At 37.3% G+C, this 16708-nt stretch overlaps 1 protein-coding gene across 4 annotated transcripts; it reads left to right on the top strand.

Moving 5' to 3' along the window:
• Positions 1-219: 219 nt before the first annotated feature.
• Positions 220-16492, top strand: vimar (visceral mesodermal armadillo-repeats). Of its 4 annotated transcripts, none has more exons than XM_070128649.1 (13): positions 220-586; positions 2728-2823; positions 2968-3095; positions 3333-3462; positions 6506-6666; positions 8182-8299; positions 9238-9363; positions 9583-9729; positions 10038-10169; positions 11496-11662; positions 12057-12173; positions 14297-14672; positions 15198-16439. In XM_070128649.1, exons 1-13 carry the CDS (start codon positions 583-585, stop codon positions 15311-15313), a joined length of 1818 nt encoding a protein of 605 aa, XP_069984750.1. In that variant the 5' UTR covers positions 220-582; the 3' UTR covers positions 15314-16439. The 4 variants fall into 4 exon arrangements, with proteins under 4 accessions (XP_069984750.1, XP_027228647.1, XP_027228646.1 ...); XM_027372846.2 differs by having other exon boundaries at positions 227-586; positions 6494-6666; positions 15198-16492; XM_027372845.2 differs by having other exon boundaries at positions 231-586; positions 8167-8299.
• Positions 16493-16708: the final 216 nt, after the last annotated feature.

Here is a 16708-nt window from a genome sequence, read left to right as displayed (position 1 = left end):
CGTTATGATTCTAATTATTAAATAAATTAGAAGAGCTTGATACGAAAATAGATGTACGCAAATTTTAACTCTACTTAGAAAGAAAAGCAAAAAGTAAAGAAGTATGTTTCTCTTTCTCCATCCTCGACATAAAATCTCTCGCACACACAACGACATAATGAATGAAGATGAGCAGCCGATGAATCATCACAGGCAAGGGGCGTGTAGGCTGAATACGTTCTAGACGCCAGGACGGAGTCTCGGGTGGTGGTCGTGTGTAAACATTGTTGACGGTGACACAACCCTCCTTGCACGCCCACACTCCTCGTAATTCGGGTAATTGTTCCTCCACGCCCTCCGCCAGTTCGCCATTGTGGTTTCCGAGCGAGGAAACAGAGAAGTGGCGAATACCGCGTTGCAGTGACGCGGTCGGGCGTGTCCAGCCAGCAGCTTCTCGGATCAACTTCGTGCCGGACAAAGGAATCTGACAGTCATAAGAGCTTGACAGTCACTGACAGTCATTGCAGCAGGAAGTCGGATATTAGTGCTTGAGGACGGCGGAGGAATCAGTGTGACCGAGCGCTGGAGAGTGACGAATTGATCATGGGTGAGTGGCTGCAAATGTCATTACTTGGGGTCGTGTCAGTTGGCCTGCCTTTGGGGGCCTTCCAGGGCTTCGTTAATTGCCCGTTGGCTTGTTTGTGGATTAACAACTGTCATATGAGAAGAAGTAGGAAGTCTCTTTTTCGCTAATTTCGTCATCTCTATTTTCTTTAGTAAGGTGTGGAATGACCTTTTCTTAAATTTGAGCATGGGTTGAAGCACACCAACTGTGTTATTTGCTTAAGTGTAGGATCTTTGATAATGAATTAAATTCTGTAAAACTCATTGGTGTAGCTGTAGAACTGAAACAATCAGCATTACATTAGCTCCTTTGACACTGCAGCAGAAGCCAACAAAGCTTTGTCATATATATACTTGCAAGACAGCTTAAAACCTATTCATGATTATTTATCCTTCAAGTAATGAACCAGTTGAAGCTCAATTGTGCTTGATGATATTCTAAGGGAAGTGTTGGTTGTTACAGGAGCGCTGGAGATGTGAACATGGAATCTATGATTTTAATGTTGCTGTAGAATGGAATTTTGTGTGTATGGCCCAGTTAACACGAAAGATTTCCTATAATTGTATGTATAAAACTTAAATCAATAATTTCTTATACATCAAACTTCAAAACAATATATTTTATGAATTTTTGAAATATTGTGCAATCCTATTACCAGATTTTTATTATGTTCAAAGGTAACTATTTTGAATGGGCTTACAAGTGAGAAAAGAAATAAGTGTGTTAACAAAAGGGTTGATCAGACAGCTCTTATAGGTAGAGTTAATCTGCGTAAAGGAAAAACAAGACCACTATTGTTTATCAGTCTACAATGTACTTTGCACTCCATGAAAGGCAGACAGACTTTGTCCATGTATTTTCAGATAAAACCTCAATGTCAAGCTCTATCTCTTAGAACTTATTTGGTGAAGGTCTGCTGGAGTGTAAGGGTTGGTAGCCACATCCTTCTTGAATGCAGTCCTGTTCTGGACAATTTCCTACTCCCATTAGCCTAATAAGTATCAACTGATAGTCGGTAATTCATGGCAAACACAAAAGTTTAGAGGATGGCAGAGAAAAATATTAATTGGATAGAAGAGAAAAAATCAGTCACAAATTTGTTATGTCTTTAAAGCACATTACTGTGAATAGCGCTTACTAAGCAGTTTCAATTAGAATATGAAAGTGTGAAGGATGTTGACAGAAAGGAAATGTGGCAGTCATCAGAAATGATGACTGACATGAGAGAGAGAGAGAGAGAGAGAGAGAGAGAGAGAGAGAGAGAGAGAGAGAGAGAGAGAGAGAGAGAGAGAGAGAGAGAGAGAGAGAGAGAGAGAGAGAGAGAGAGAGAGAGAGGAAGGAAGGAGAGGAAGAGAGAGAGAGAGAGAGAGAGAGGAAGGAAGGAGAATGAGAGAGAGAATGGAAGAGAGAGAAGAAGGACACAGGAGAAAGAGAGGAAGGACACAGGAGAAAGAGAGGAAGGGAGGGAGAGAGATGGGCAGAGAAGGGGAGAAAGGGGCTGTGAGAGGAAGAGGGAGAAAGTGGCAGAGAGGAGTAGAGGGAGAGAGATGGGCAGGAAAGAGGAGAAAGGGGCTATGAGAGGAAGAGGGAGAAAGTGGCAGAGAGGGGTGCAGGGAGAGGTAAAGGGAGAGAGTGGCAGGGAGAGGTAGAAGGAGAGAGTGGCAGGGAGAGGTAGAGGGAGAGAGTGGCAGGGAGAGGTAGAGGGAGAGAGTGTCAAGGAGGAGGGGATTGAGAGAGTAGCAGGGAGGAGGGGAGGGAGAGAGTGGCAGGAAGGAGGGGAGGGAGAAATTAGCAGGAAGAATGAAAGAGTGAGAGAGAGAGTGGAGAGGAAAGGAAAGAAAAGGAAAGGAGAGGGATGTAATGAGGGAGGGGGAGAGGGGGAGAAGGAAGGGAGAGGAGAGAACATTTCAGTAAATAGACAGACAAACGGACTGACTGATTGATTAATTGATTGACAGACAGACCATCAGACAGACACAGACAATCTAACTCAATGATTGTCTTACATCTTCTAGAGTCTGTTGTGGCTATAGGTGATGCCACACTCATATATTTCTTAGGCTACATTGAGATTTAAGTTCTAGGTACAAAGGTATATTATAAAAGAATGTGTATTTTTACAGAGGAATTAACAGCTAGTTTGGAGAAGCTGCGTGTGGCCTCAGAAAACCCAAGCCCTGAGCCACTGGATGAGCTGATCAACTATATTCATCAGCAGGGTATGTACCTCTTAACATATTTGATCTGAGTGAAAATCAAAGACTGAAAGTAATATTAGGAAGATTTTGCTTCTTATGAAAAAAAAAGATAGTAAGGAACTTGAAGTATGATTTTAAAAGATAATTTTTTTGTTTGATATACAGAGGACAGTACAACTGTGTGTGAGGAACTAGTAGCTGGAGGAGTCCTTCCCCTCATTGCTGGATCTATCAACAGCTCCTCAGTTGAGGCTCAAGGGAAAGGAGCAGAATTGGTTGCTGAACTTGCCAAGGTAAAAGCCAGGAGAAATGTATCTTTCATTTCATGTACAGATATTAAAACTATAGCCTTGCAGTTGTATGGGAAACATTGATAAGCTTTGGCATATAGTACTGCAAGCTCTTAAAATTGTATGGCAATAGTGCTAGAAAGACAATTTTGTTACTCAGATAAGGATTCGGTTTGATAAAGAAAAAGAGAAAATGTGAAATATAGTTTAGGAAACTATATATAAATCATTTTTATCCAGGTTGAGAGCTGCAGATTAGGATGTGTTACCAGCGGTCTTGTACCCATCCTTGTGGAGAAAATGTCCAGCACAACAACAGGTGTGGCTCTCCAAGCTTGCCGAGCACTGGGGAATATATGCTATGAACATGGTGAGTAACTGGAAGTCATTTTTACCAAAAGACTGGCCAAAACAGAAGGTGTGATCTAAGAGTGTGTAGCTTTGAGCTATGTATTATGTTAATTAAATGCTATGGTTGTATATGATGATAAGATTACTTGAAGAAAATGCTTTTGCAATATTAATGCATGCATTTATTGAAAAACTTAATTTGTTTGCTCTGAGCCTTTAGCACTTGGCACTTTCTTGTGCATGTAGAAAGCTAGCCAAAATATTGACCTGCACCTTATTTTTTCACAAAGTGCACCAGCTGTTGTATTCACTTCCATCTTAAAAGCATTCTAACTCATTTCCATCCAAGGAGTTACCACACTATTAAGTGTTTTCCATTCATGTTAAATATGTGTAATCTCAGTTTTCTATATAAAGGTCATGAGAGCCCCAGTTTAGATTAGGCTAGTTACTTTTTGGACATAATTCATTTCATATTCAGATATCATCATGAAGATGAACCTCTATTCCAGAAATAGAGGACCCTTTAAGCAGATGCTTAACTGCTCATCCTAACTATGTTTTCATGTTATAGCTTTAAATGTTCTAGCAAAGAAAGTTGTTGTGGTATTCATTACTCATAATCCTGTAAGGTTCAACTTTTATAGTATATGCTCTTTCAGTATCATGTGCAGTGTGCTATGACTGGCACATTCATCTTTAATATGTTAAATAATCAGAACTTTTTAGAATACTTTATTATTCATAGTGTCAGTATTTTGATGATTATACAAAACTAACCTTATTTACTGGTTGTCTATCACAGGTTTGATTGTCGGTAATGTATTTTCCCACAGTAGGAACCCAAAGTAAAAGAATTCCTCCCAGGAAAGAAGGGTCATATATGGGAGGAACATCCAGCATCTCTAGATTGTGAACTGATGGTGAAAGGTAACACCTGAGTGACGGCATTATTAATTGACCTGGCTGTCAGTCTGGGATGATGTGTGTTTGGAGGTGATGCTGACTACCCTGGAGTGTTTCCCTTTAGCAAAGGCTTGAGTGTTAGTTCTGTAAATATCTTAACCATGTTGGAAAGACGACTTTCCTTATGTTGATTCAGGAAGTCCTACAAATTATTCCTTGTTGATAAAGTTCTAATCCTTGTTATATCAAAGTTGAAGCTGAGGTGTGGTCTGTCAAGGACACCATCAGGTATAAAGATAGTTTTAATTTGGTCAACTTACAGCAGTATTTTGTGTGTGTGTGTGTGTGTGTGTGTGTGTGTGTGTGTGTGTGTGTGTGTGTGTGTGTGTGTGTGTGTGTGTGTGTGTGTGTGTGTGTATGTGTGTGTATGTGTGTGTATGTATGTGTGTATGTGTGCGTGTGCGTGTGCGTGTGCGTGTGCGTGTGCGTGTGCGTGTGTGTGTGTGTGTGTAAAAATATGTAAATTGTGTTAACATACATGTATACTTGTAGTTCCTGATATATATGTGTGTGTGTGTGATGCGTGTGAATATATGTAAAAATATGTAAAGTATGTTAACATACTTGCAGACTGGTAGCTCATGATGTTAATCCTTTTCAATTTACATATGTATGTTAAAGAAGATTGCTATATTACGTATTTATATCAACAACTAATATTGATATTACCGCAATTTGTTGAAGTGTAGTCATTGGGGCGTAAAGACCACAGACCAGTGTTTCTCTTTCATTTTTTGTACTCTGTATATTATAGTGCTTTCAGCTGATAATAATATTGTATATTTTGTTACAAATCAGTGAGGCAATTGATGCTGTTTGCTTTCAGTCAGATGCAAAAAATGTTGTGAAAAAAGGCAGAATTTTAAGTGTGATATTCCTGACTTTTGGATAGGAGTGATTTACTACTTGCGAAGCCAACCATGGCCCCCTAAAAATTCTCTCTTGTCCTCAAATTTGAGAACTATGGCCTTAGACCTATGTTTTCAAACTGTGAAATGGCTTTTCATATTTTATGATATATGCAACAACTGTCTTTTAACTAATTATTTAAATGAGAAAAAAAATGTAGACAGTTTTCTTGTGAAAACATCTATCTGAACCTACTGACTCCATACAAAGCCTTCAAAATAATGTTAGTCTCACATGAACAGAACAGTTTTTTATGATCCCAGAATCATCCAGCAAATTGGATTACACAACTCTTAGAGAGATGATATAATATATTGCTCTTTTTGGTCACAGATTAGGATACGGTTATATGTTTGTTTGTGCCTAATCTTCTTTGAAGCATAGTATAGTGTGTAGGGCATCATAGACGAGAATGGTAACGAAAGTGAGGATGAGAGAATATTTTCACATCGTGGTAAGAAAGTTCATCTTGATTTCTGTGATATGATAAGTACATGTACTTATTGTATTTGTTAGATAGCAAACCTCCCACTGCTCATTGTAGTTATGATGTATTTACTTGAAAAGCATGACATGCATGCCAGTCTGTGAACTAAGAATCATCTGTTTTTGTTTTATTTTTTAGCACATTTAATGATTTTGATTTAGATTTAGATTTTTTTTTTTTTTTTTTTTTTTTTTTTTTTTTTTTTATAGCTTTGCATGACGATTAGTTGACCTTGTCCTTACCTAATGCAGATTCTGTGTTGCACATTTACTACATAGTTCATTACTTTGCTTATTTAGTTGCTGTTTCCAATATGTTTGGTTTGAATTAATATTTTACTTTTTAAAATGATGATTTGAAGTACATTGTACTTCATTTTCTTGATTCAATATTGTGTTATACAAAATGATTATTTTTTTAAACATCAACTGGAATGTGCCAAGTTCATAATATTTTCCCCTTGTTTCAATGGAATTTATTTTGGATACTAAAGGGTAGTGTATGTTTTGAGCATTTTATAGGTAGTTGTGCACAGTATATAGCATTTTGGATTAATTTTGAATATAGCAACAGGAGTTTAGTCATGTGTTCCAGCAAGGAGTTTTTCATGAGTGTATCAGGAAGGAACATTCCAAGTGGTGTGGACAGATCCAGTCATTATCACTTTAAAATGTTTTCTTGACTGCAGTGTTCCTTCCAGACGGAGGCAGAGTGAGTGTAATGGAGTCTGGGGGTGCAGCGCAACTCCTGCATTTGCTCCAGAGGGCTGCCTCTCTGCCCAACACGCCTGATGATCACCAGCTCCGTCTAGTGGCTACAGGGTTTCTTCTAAACCTTCTTAATTCCTATGACACAGTTCAGGTGTGTAAGAATTCTTTCTAAGTATTTGTAGATTAATAGAAGGATAGGCTTACATGTGTCCTCTCTTATGGGCTCTGGTTTGCTAACCAGTTATAAGTCAAATTTTCTTGTATATTTCTTCTTCTTTTTCTTCTTTATCTCTTCTGTTCTTCTTTTCCTCTTTTATTCTTTTTCTTCATATCTCTTCTTCTTCTTCTTCTTCTTCTTCTTCTTCATTGTCTTCATCATCATCATCTTCTTTGTCTTCATCATCATCATCTCCATCATCATCATCTTCTTTGTCTTCATCATCATCATCTCCATCATCATCATCATCATCATCATCATCATCATCATCATCTTCACCTTCATTTTCATCTTCTTCATCTTCTTCCTCTTCCTCTTGTTCTTCTTCTTCTTCTTCTTCTTCTTGTTCTTCTTGTTCTTGTTCTTCTCCTCCTCCTCCTCCTCCTCCTCCTCCTCCTCCTCCTCCTCCTCCTCCTCCTCCTCCTCCTCCTCCTCCTCCACCTGCTCCTCCTCCTCCTCCTCCTCCCCTTCCTCCTCTTCCTCCTCCTCCACTTCCTCCCCCTCCTCCTCCTCCTCCAGTTGCTCCTGGTCCTCCTCCTCCTCCTCCTCCTCCTCCTCCTCCTCCTCCTCCTCCTCCTCCTCCTCCTCCACCTGCTCCTCCTCCTCCTCCTTCTCCAGTTCCTCCTCCTCCTCCTCCAGTTCCTCCTCCTCCTCCTCCTGTTCCTCCTCCTCCTCCTCCTCCTCCTGTTCCTCCTCTTCTGAAGTAGATCTTTGCATCTTATCAAATTTTATGGTCAGTTACCAATGTTTAAGGAATAATAATAATGAGAAGATGAAAAATCATCTTTACCTTCTTCTTTTTCTTTTTAGTTGTCTTTATCATAGTCATCTTCATCTTCATTTTCTTTATCTTCTGCATGGTCTTTTTCATCTTCATAATCATCTTCATTTTCATCTTCATCTTCTTTTTCTTCTCCTCCTTCTTCTTTGTCTTCATCTTTATCATCATCATCATCTTCATCTCCTTCATCTCCTCCTCCTCCTCCTCCTCCTCCTCCTCCTCCTCCTGCTTCTCCTCTTCTTCTTTCTCCTCCTCCTCCTCCTCCTCTTCTTCTTCTTCCTCCTCTTCCTCCTCCTCCTCTCCCCTCCTCCTCCTTGTCCTCCCCCCTCCTCCTCCCTCCTCCTCCTCCATCCTTCTCCTCCTCCTCCTCTTCCTCTTCTTCCTCCTCTTTCTCTCTAGTAAATCTTTGCATGTAAATTTTGTGTGATCATCTGTCAGCGTTCAAGGGATGCTAAACCAGTTTTACTTGGACATTACAATAAAATTTATCACTGAAACTGATGTTTTGGTAAAGTATTGTAATCAACTCTTATATCACATAGAACTTAATATAGGAAGTTGCATTTACTTTTAATGTGATTTTGGTTTTCTAAAGCATTTGTAATTTAGCAGTTATTTTACTGTAATTATAAGATCACTAATTAAAAAAAAAGATTCCCCATTGTCAGGATCAGTCTATGGAGGCAGAACTAGTTGATGTTTTGTGCCAGTATCTGGACAAGTTTGCTGAAGATGAAGACATTCCTACCCATGTTTTGTTGTCACTTACCTGTATGGCAGACACTGGTAAGTAAAGGATTCCCCTTATCTTCAGATTCCCATTGTCATATTTTACTCCATACATAATAGAATACTTAGATATAATGTATATTTCATTACTTCTTTGAACCCACTTTTTTGTCTCTTTCTTTTTGCCATTTAATCTTTCTTTTTCTTTCTTTTATTTAATCTATTTTTTTATTTCCATATAAACCTTTCATAACTGAAGAGGTTAGGTAGGATGATACTACCAGTACTTAGGTATTGGGAGTATCATCTTACCTGTTTACTTGCATGCAGTGTTACCCTGGCTTCTAGGACAAATTGTCTATACACTGATGTTGAGATATGTAATTCTTGAGGTATCATAGAACATTTTGCTTTGAAGGTAGATGAATAGAAATTAGTAAAGTTAATATTCTGTTTTAGCAAGAGGAAATTTATTGCTATTGTTGAAAATAAAGATTAATTGGATATTACTTGGTTTAAGATGGTTTATTTTAAAATGTTATGTACCATTCAGATATATATATAAAACTTCTTGTTTCAAGTCTCAGTAGAATGATTTCTATCATGAGTATACTAATTGTTGTAGACCAACCATGCACTAGAATGCTTGGACTTTCATAGAAGGATGACTGATCATGAATAAAAATGACCTAGAATGCTTGGACTTTCATAGAAGGGTCACTTATTATGAATAAAAGAGATTACCCCGCCCCCCTACATTTCTATATTTGCCATTACTGTTATTATATCTTTATATAAAATTAATTAATGAGTTTTTTGTTCTATTTTTTACCTAAATAACTGCAAAAGCATCCAACTATAATGCAAAGTCCATATGATAAAAGGCCCATAGACTGTGATTAGACTGAGATATTATGGCATGACATACTCATGTTATAAAAATATCTTATGAAACAAAATTTTATTATACCTTTCATTCCAAAACATTGTGTCAGAGGTGGGACGGGGACTTGTTGTATCCCGAGACATCACGCCACAGCTTGTACGAGTATTGAAAATCAACGAATCAGCTGAGGTTACAGAAACATGTCTGGAACTTGTCACCAATTTGGCTGAGACAGGTAAATTTTATTGAGTGTATTTTTATTATTATTATTATTTTATTATTATTATTATTTTTTTTTTTTTCTTTTTTAATAAACTCAAAAGAAGATAAATGCTGCAGTGTTCTAAGACCAAAGAACAACATTTTTATTGTGAATTTAGGCATACTCAGTATATATATAATATTTTGGTAATAGAATATGTAGGAAACTTATTGAACTCTCTTTATATGCTAGAATGTGTGAAGACCCAGTTGGCAGTTGGAGGTGTTTGCGAGGCTGTAGTAGAGGTTGTAAGACGCCATCGGAACAACCCAGCGTCTGATCTTTCTCCTCCCATAATCAAGACTGCAACTGACCTCATTGTCCTCATTCTTGTTGGAGGTAAGTCTGAGGAATTTTATATCTTTCTGTTGCATTTTTATAGTTTTATTATTATCATGATATTGATTTTTTTGTCCCCTCAGTTTTTTTCAGTAATTATATGGAAGTGATTTAATCAAGATTAAATGTAGGCTATTGTTTCACAATTTTGTGATTTTCATTATCAAGCTTCATTGAGTCAGATTCTTTAAAACAAGGAAACAGCTATTGTAATATTTGACATCATTTGAATGCTGGTATTTGTTAAGTGCACTAACATTATTATAGATACATTAAATCACAAGCTCTATAATATTTCTACCTTGCAGATGAGAGCATGGGTATAATCTATGGTGATGGTTCGGGTTCAGTGTACCAGGAACTTGTGGGATGGCTGACCTCTGACCTGGAGGACCTGCAAATAGCTGGTGCTCTTGCTATGGGAAACTTTGCCCGCAGTGGTGAGTTTCACTGTCATCTTGTGTTCTAGATGATCAGTAATGAAGTTTGTGTATGTGTTTTCATTAGATGAATTAGAGATCTCATGCCAGTACTGCAAAGTATGCTTGAGAATTTTTGTGGGCTTAACTGTTAACCCCTATAATGCAGGCAATGTGACTATTACATTTTTGAAAAATTTTGGCTTCAGGGCTGAGTGGCATGAAGATGCTGCCACGGCAAAATTTAACTGAGGGCTGTGGTGACGGGAATGTACAATTGTGAGAATTTTGGCTGAAGGCCTTGATGACAGGAACGACTCGCCACGTGTGCACAAAGCATTTAGAGGCTGATTAGACTTAGTAGGCAGTTAGGAAGGAGCTCTTGCATTATTCATAATAATAAACAAGTGTTGAATGTACCATTCTTGAGTGATGACCTAAAAAGTGCCGGCTTCAGGGAGGACATGACTTCTATGCTCAAGATCCTATTCTTGCCCGTCACAACTGGCAGGGCAAGTTGTATTACAGAAAATTAAATATTATGATAAAATAAAAAAATAATGCAATTAACAAATTTTTTCTAATTATTGTTGTTATTGCACTGAGTTATAGACTACCTAGGTAAATGATATAGTAATATTGCAAGGAGTCCTAAAGCTGCATTTAAGTTTTCATATGAGCCCAGCCTACATGCCATACACCCGTGAGAGTGAAATGAGTGACTGCACGAGTGAGCATGTTTGTGTGCGTGCGTGCGTGCATGTGTGTGTTTGTGTGTGTATGTGTGCATACATGTAAAAGGTTTTCTGTGTACTTTTCATTTGTATACTGTACATAGAAATATTTGCAATATATACCTATATTCTTATGCTCACTAGCCCTCAAAAGATTCTTTAACCCAGTCATGGTGGGTGTTGTGCTATAATATCATGGCAAATTGTCACAGACACTGGGGTGTACATACACTGGTGTAAGTTAGACAGTTGAATAAGCACAAGTGGAGTATGATTGTCAAGCATGTATCTGCCTATCTAAATGAAAATTATATTTGTTGTTATTGATATAAAGATTTAAAGAACACCCTGGTACAGTGTTCAAAAGTTTTTGACATATGCTGTAGGAAATGGTACCATATGATAAAATAACATTGTCTACTTTCTTTCTGTTATACAGCATATTGTTTAAGAAATACTTTTAAGATTTACATAATATATTGACATACTTGTAAGTGCATGTGTACCATATGCATATAGATATTCTTTTATGCATATGTATATATAGATATGTATAAAATGTAGTGATTTTTATACATAGGCATGCTGTAAACAATTGCAATTTTCTTCATAGATGCCCATTGTATCAAGATGGTAGAGAGTGGAATAGCAGATAAATTACTGAAGGTTTTGTCGAGCCACAACTCTGGAGAAGGAGACATCCGCCTGCAGCATGCTATCCTCTCTGCTCTGAGGAACTTAAGTATTGCACGGCAGAACAAACCAGTCTTAGTGCAACAGGTAAAGAGTACTTTGTGGTTTTAGCTTAGCTCTGTAGTTTATGTGGGGCCATTTTGGTGTATCTAATGTGTATGTAATTAAATTGGAATGTCATATTGATCAGTTTTAGTTTGGTTGAGATATGGTAAAATCTTGTTTTTTTAAAAGGGAACAGTTTTGTTTAGCAGCAACAAAGCATTTTTTTCATCTTCACAAGGGCTTTGAATTATAATATTGTATTGCAGATATGTCTCTGGAAATTGAAGCTGTAATAAATACAGATATTGCATGAGATACAATTTGAATACCTTTTTTATTTCCACTGCATTCTCTTTGTTTATACAGTTTCTGTGTTAGTGGAATAAACTGTGACTATAATTGAATACTACACTTCTGTTCCTTCTTTATCTAATAGGGTGCACTTGAAGTCCTGCTCCCCATGGCTACAGCAATACAGACATTCCCTGTGGTATTTAAGCTGCTAGCGACACTGCGTATGATCATTGATGGACAGACTGAAGCCGCTGTCAAGGTAAGATAATTGCTTGTGATGTATAAGATTAGTTTGGTAATAATAATTTTGATTGTGGGATTATTAAGTATCCTTATCATTTAGGAATCAGATTTTGAGTAGATATATGGCCAAGAAGGCTATCATAGCAGATAATTCATATGCACAGGAAGAGGTAGGGTGTTCTAGGCTTTAACCCCAAAAGTCATGTAATGAAGGCTTATCAGAAGTAGGAGGAATTGCTACAGAGAAAGAGATCAATAGAGTTTGATAAGATCTCAAGTGATCCCCTTAATAGTAGCAGTAGGGATGACAAGTAATAATAAAGAAAAAATAATGGTGATATGAATAATCATAGTGATAATAATAAGTGATAATTATAAAGAAAATGTAATAAGAATAATGGTAAAAATAAAAAGAAGGATCATTATCATGATTTTGGTACAACAATAATGATCATTATAATGATGGTGCTGCTTATGAATCATCCATTCACAAGTTACACTTATATTTTATGCCTAAAATCATATCCATGTGACTGTGGACTAGAAGTCTCTTCATTCTGATATAATGTCGGCATCTTGTACCTGGTGGACTCGATTTATTTTGATGTAAAATGGGGTGGTAATAAAATGAATATTAAAGAATGATAGATATGCATCATGTGAATCTATGAAACTCCCATTCTAACTTTTATCATCATTATTGTTATAATTATTATCATTATCACTTCTTTGAGGTAAGTACACGGCATTGAAGTATTCAGACTCAGTTTATGCATAATTATCATTTACAAGACCATCCAAGGGAAGAAGGAAAATAGGAGTGGATGTGAAAGCAAGGGGAGAGAGGTAAGGGAAGGGAAGGGAAGTGGGCTTAAGGAGGAAAGTGAAATGGGTATGGGAGATAGAGGGAAAATTGAGGAGACTTAGCCCAGTGTCACCAGAAAAATAGTGTTCAATGTAGTTTTGTTTTGTTAAATCTCATTATTAATGCATAGACAGCTAAAAGCACTTGACCTCATGAAATGTCACATTTAAAGTGGTGACAAAATCCTTGTGGAACCATCTTTGTGTAAAGACAATTAATAAATGAAACTCTACTAAACTCACAGTGGGCATTGCATGTACAGCCATAATCCTGTTTCTATCACACCCGGTCAGCAATTAAATAATTGAAATGAATAGTTGCTCTCAGTAATAAGTTTGATGAAAATCATATTGTAATTTATACTGTGGACACCTATTATGGTGGTTTCTAGAAATTCTCAGACTTACTGGTTATTCTAAAAATGTAACATTTTCCTCTTTCATGCAGTAATTGAGTTTGTCTGAATTATGTAGGTGAAATTCTTACATTGGCTAATGATAATCAATTATTTACTGTAATTATTCACATTGGATGGTTTGGGTACCTGGCAAACTCACAGTAATGTTACCAGTTGCATAGGACACCTGTGAAGGCCCATACTGAATATGGTGTTGAGCTTTCGTTTGCCCCTAACTGTATATCTATGTGGCTGTTGGCAGGCAACCTTGAGAGCATGGAATAGGAAGAGGGAGCAGACCAAAAGCCACACTACTTGCTTCCAAACTGAAAAAATCCAATGACCACATAACTAGTGCTTCAGTGGCATCCAACCAGAAATACTTTAAGAAAACACAAACTTACATGCACCTTATTTACAGTATTCTTGTTGAAAAGTCATGTTCATGAACAAGCAAGTGATGTTTGTGAAATTGTTCAGGCAAAGAGAAAGAAAAGGAAAATCAGGGTGTGCTGTACACTTCCTTTAGAAAAAAATAAAACCTAATGAGTGAAAACTTGGTTGAATAGTCACAAGGGCAATTTCCTATTTATCATATTTTTAAGCTCCAAATAAAAAAAATGACATCCAACCTCTCTTCAAAAACAACTTACTTACCAAGACTACTTTTTTATTACCCTTGGGCAGTCATTTTACTTTGGAAACTTTTCAATCATGTGGATGTTGGAATACAAGAAATGTTATCACAGGCCAGATGTTTCTTACCTACAAAATAAAAATAGAAGAAAAAAAAAATGACAAGCAGATTCATGATTCATCCTTACTCGTGTGTATGGTCTGTAGTTGATCTAATTTTTACCTCTTTTCTATTTCACAGGTTGGCAGCAACAATGAGGTTGTTGAGAGACTAGTGGTATGGTGTGGCACCATGGACCATCCAGGTGTCCAAGGAGAATCCAGCCGTCTCCTCGCCTGGACCATCAAAAATTGTGGTGAAAATACAGATGTGATTACTGCTTTGATAAATGCAGGTTGTGTTCCACCCCTGGTACTCATGCTTGGTTCTGAACATGCAGTCATGGTCAATGAGGCAGCCCTGGCCCTGGTGCTCGTCTTTTCCTCAGTTGTTGATCCAGAGGTTGTTGAGAAGACAAAGCTGCCGCAGGTGGCAACGTATGTTTTGAACAATCCCAACCTTCCTCCAGAGATAGTGGCAAATGTATTGTCAATGCTAACAGCCATTGCTGGGAAAGGTTTGTATACAATTTAAGTTTGAAATTTATCAGTTACATGGTTGGAGGGAAGAATAGATTCTGATATTTATTCTCTTTTTTTTTATTTTTGTTGTAAAGGAATTTAAAAATTCCATGAATCAGTGTTGATAATTGACTGAATTTAATGGTTGGTGCTTGGTACATGTACTGCCCACTGTAGCTTCTTTTGTTTGTACTTAGATGGCCCCACAAATGCTTAGCCACCAAAGAGTCAGTAGGCCTACATGTCTTCACCTGATATTCCCTTACTTTGTTTTTTTTTTTATCTATTTTTTCTAATGCTATTGATACTGATGTTTTTGTTATTATGGACATTAGAATTATTGATATTAACATTGCTAATAGCAATAAGGAATAGAAAAAAAATCCAAAATCCAGAATCTGCAAATTTTGTGGATAAATTTTGCAATTTGGCATATGGACCATGATAATGATAAGATGTATTTGAATTAAAAACTTATTTTTATGTTTCTCAATATAGCTGTTACTCTTATACTTTTTCAGACACTGGGATCGAGTGCCTCAAAAAGGACGAACTGAAAACTGCCATAGATGCTCTAACTGCTCATGCCAACGAACAAGTCAAGACTTTATCTACTGCTCTCAAGGAGAAACTTTAAAGCATTACATAACACATTTTCTTATTGTTCACTTGCACTCTCAGTATGTTATCAGCTATTCTTTTCAGTCTTCACCATGGGCATTGCAGCTGACACGTTTGTCATAGCTTCATGCATCAGCTGTGGTCATAGTCACCATCACTGTGGTCTTAGCTTTACTCAGTGTGTCATATTACTGGTTATTAGAGCCATTGGTGTGGGCATCTTAGATATCATCATGTTCTTCATATCTGTGGTTTATCATTACTTGCCGGTGATTGTATACATATACTGTTTTATGATAGTTATACAGTTTTGTAATCAGCAGTTAAAGATCATATTGGGATGAGAGAGCTGTGTGCATATCTTTTACTGTGTGGACTCTGTCCCTTCATACTAGTGCAGCGTTAATGTAGCTCACGTCTTTGAACTTCTTTAAGCATACTTTACTGCATGAATCCATACAACTGTCATCATAGAGGTTTTCATCAAGATGGTTTAGAATTAAGGATCAGTCTTTTTTTATTGCTTGGTTTCTCTAATGTGTATTGTAATGTGTTGAAGTGAAGAATGTTTGTAAAACAGTGCAATAGTGTTACTGTGTTATGTGATTTGTACAGTGTTACACTTAACTTTTATATGGGGTTGACAGTGATCACAAGGTATAGTTAATATTCAACCTTGATATTAAACACTTCCAGTCGTACATAAAGATAGAATATTTAACAGTTTATAAACAATGTAATTAGCTATTTAGATCCAGCCAAACTGGCTACATAAATCTCTCTATGATATATACAATTATATGTTACTAGGCCATTGTTAAAAGTAATTAGATAGTTTTTACCTTGATATTGTCTATTCAGTGATAAAACCAGTGAATGTAAATGTATACACCATATATACAGGTATGTACCTCGTGTTTAAAGAATTGCTTACTGATGTATAAGTATTAACTTCTTGAATGCTGTCATACACATATTGGAAGAAATGGATGCAGACAGATACTAGTAAACACCTATATCCATTCCACATACTCCTGTATCCACTCCCTCCCATACACACATGCATATGCACACACACACACACACACACACACACACACACACACACACACACACACACACACACACACTCACACACACACACACACACACACACACACACACACACACACACACACACACACACACACACACACTCACACACACACTCACACTCACTCTCACTCTCACTCTCACTCTCACACTCACACTCACACTCACACTCACACTCACACTCACACTCACTCTCACTCTCACTCTCACTCTCACTCTCACTCTCACTCTCACTCTCACTCTCACTCTCACTCTCTCTCTCTCTCTCTCTCTCTCTCTCTCTCTCTCTCTCTTTATCTCTCTCTTTGTATCTCTCTCT

Source organism: Penaeus vannamei, chromosome 13, assembly GCF_042767895.1.
Source record: "Penaeus vannamei isolate JL-2024 chromosome 13, ASM4276789v1, whole genome shotgun sequence".
Lineage (NCBI taxonomy): Eukaryota > Metazoa > Arthropoda > Malacostraca > Decapoda > Penaeidae > Penaeus > Penaeus vannamei.
This window is presented reverse-complemented; position numbering and strand designations above follow the sequence as displayed.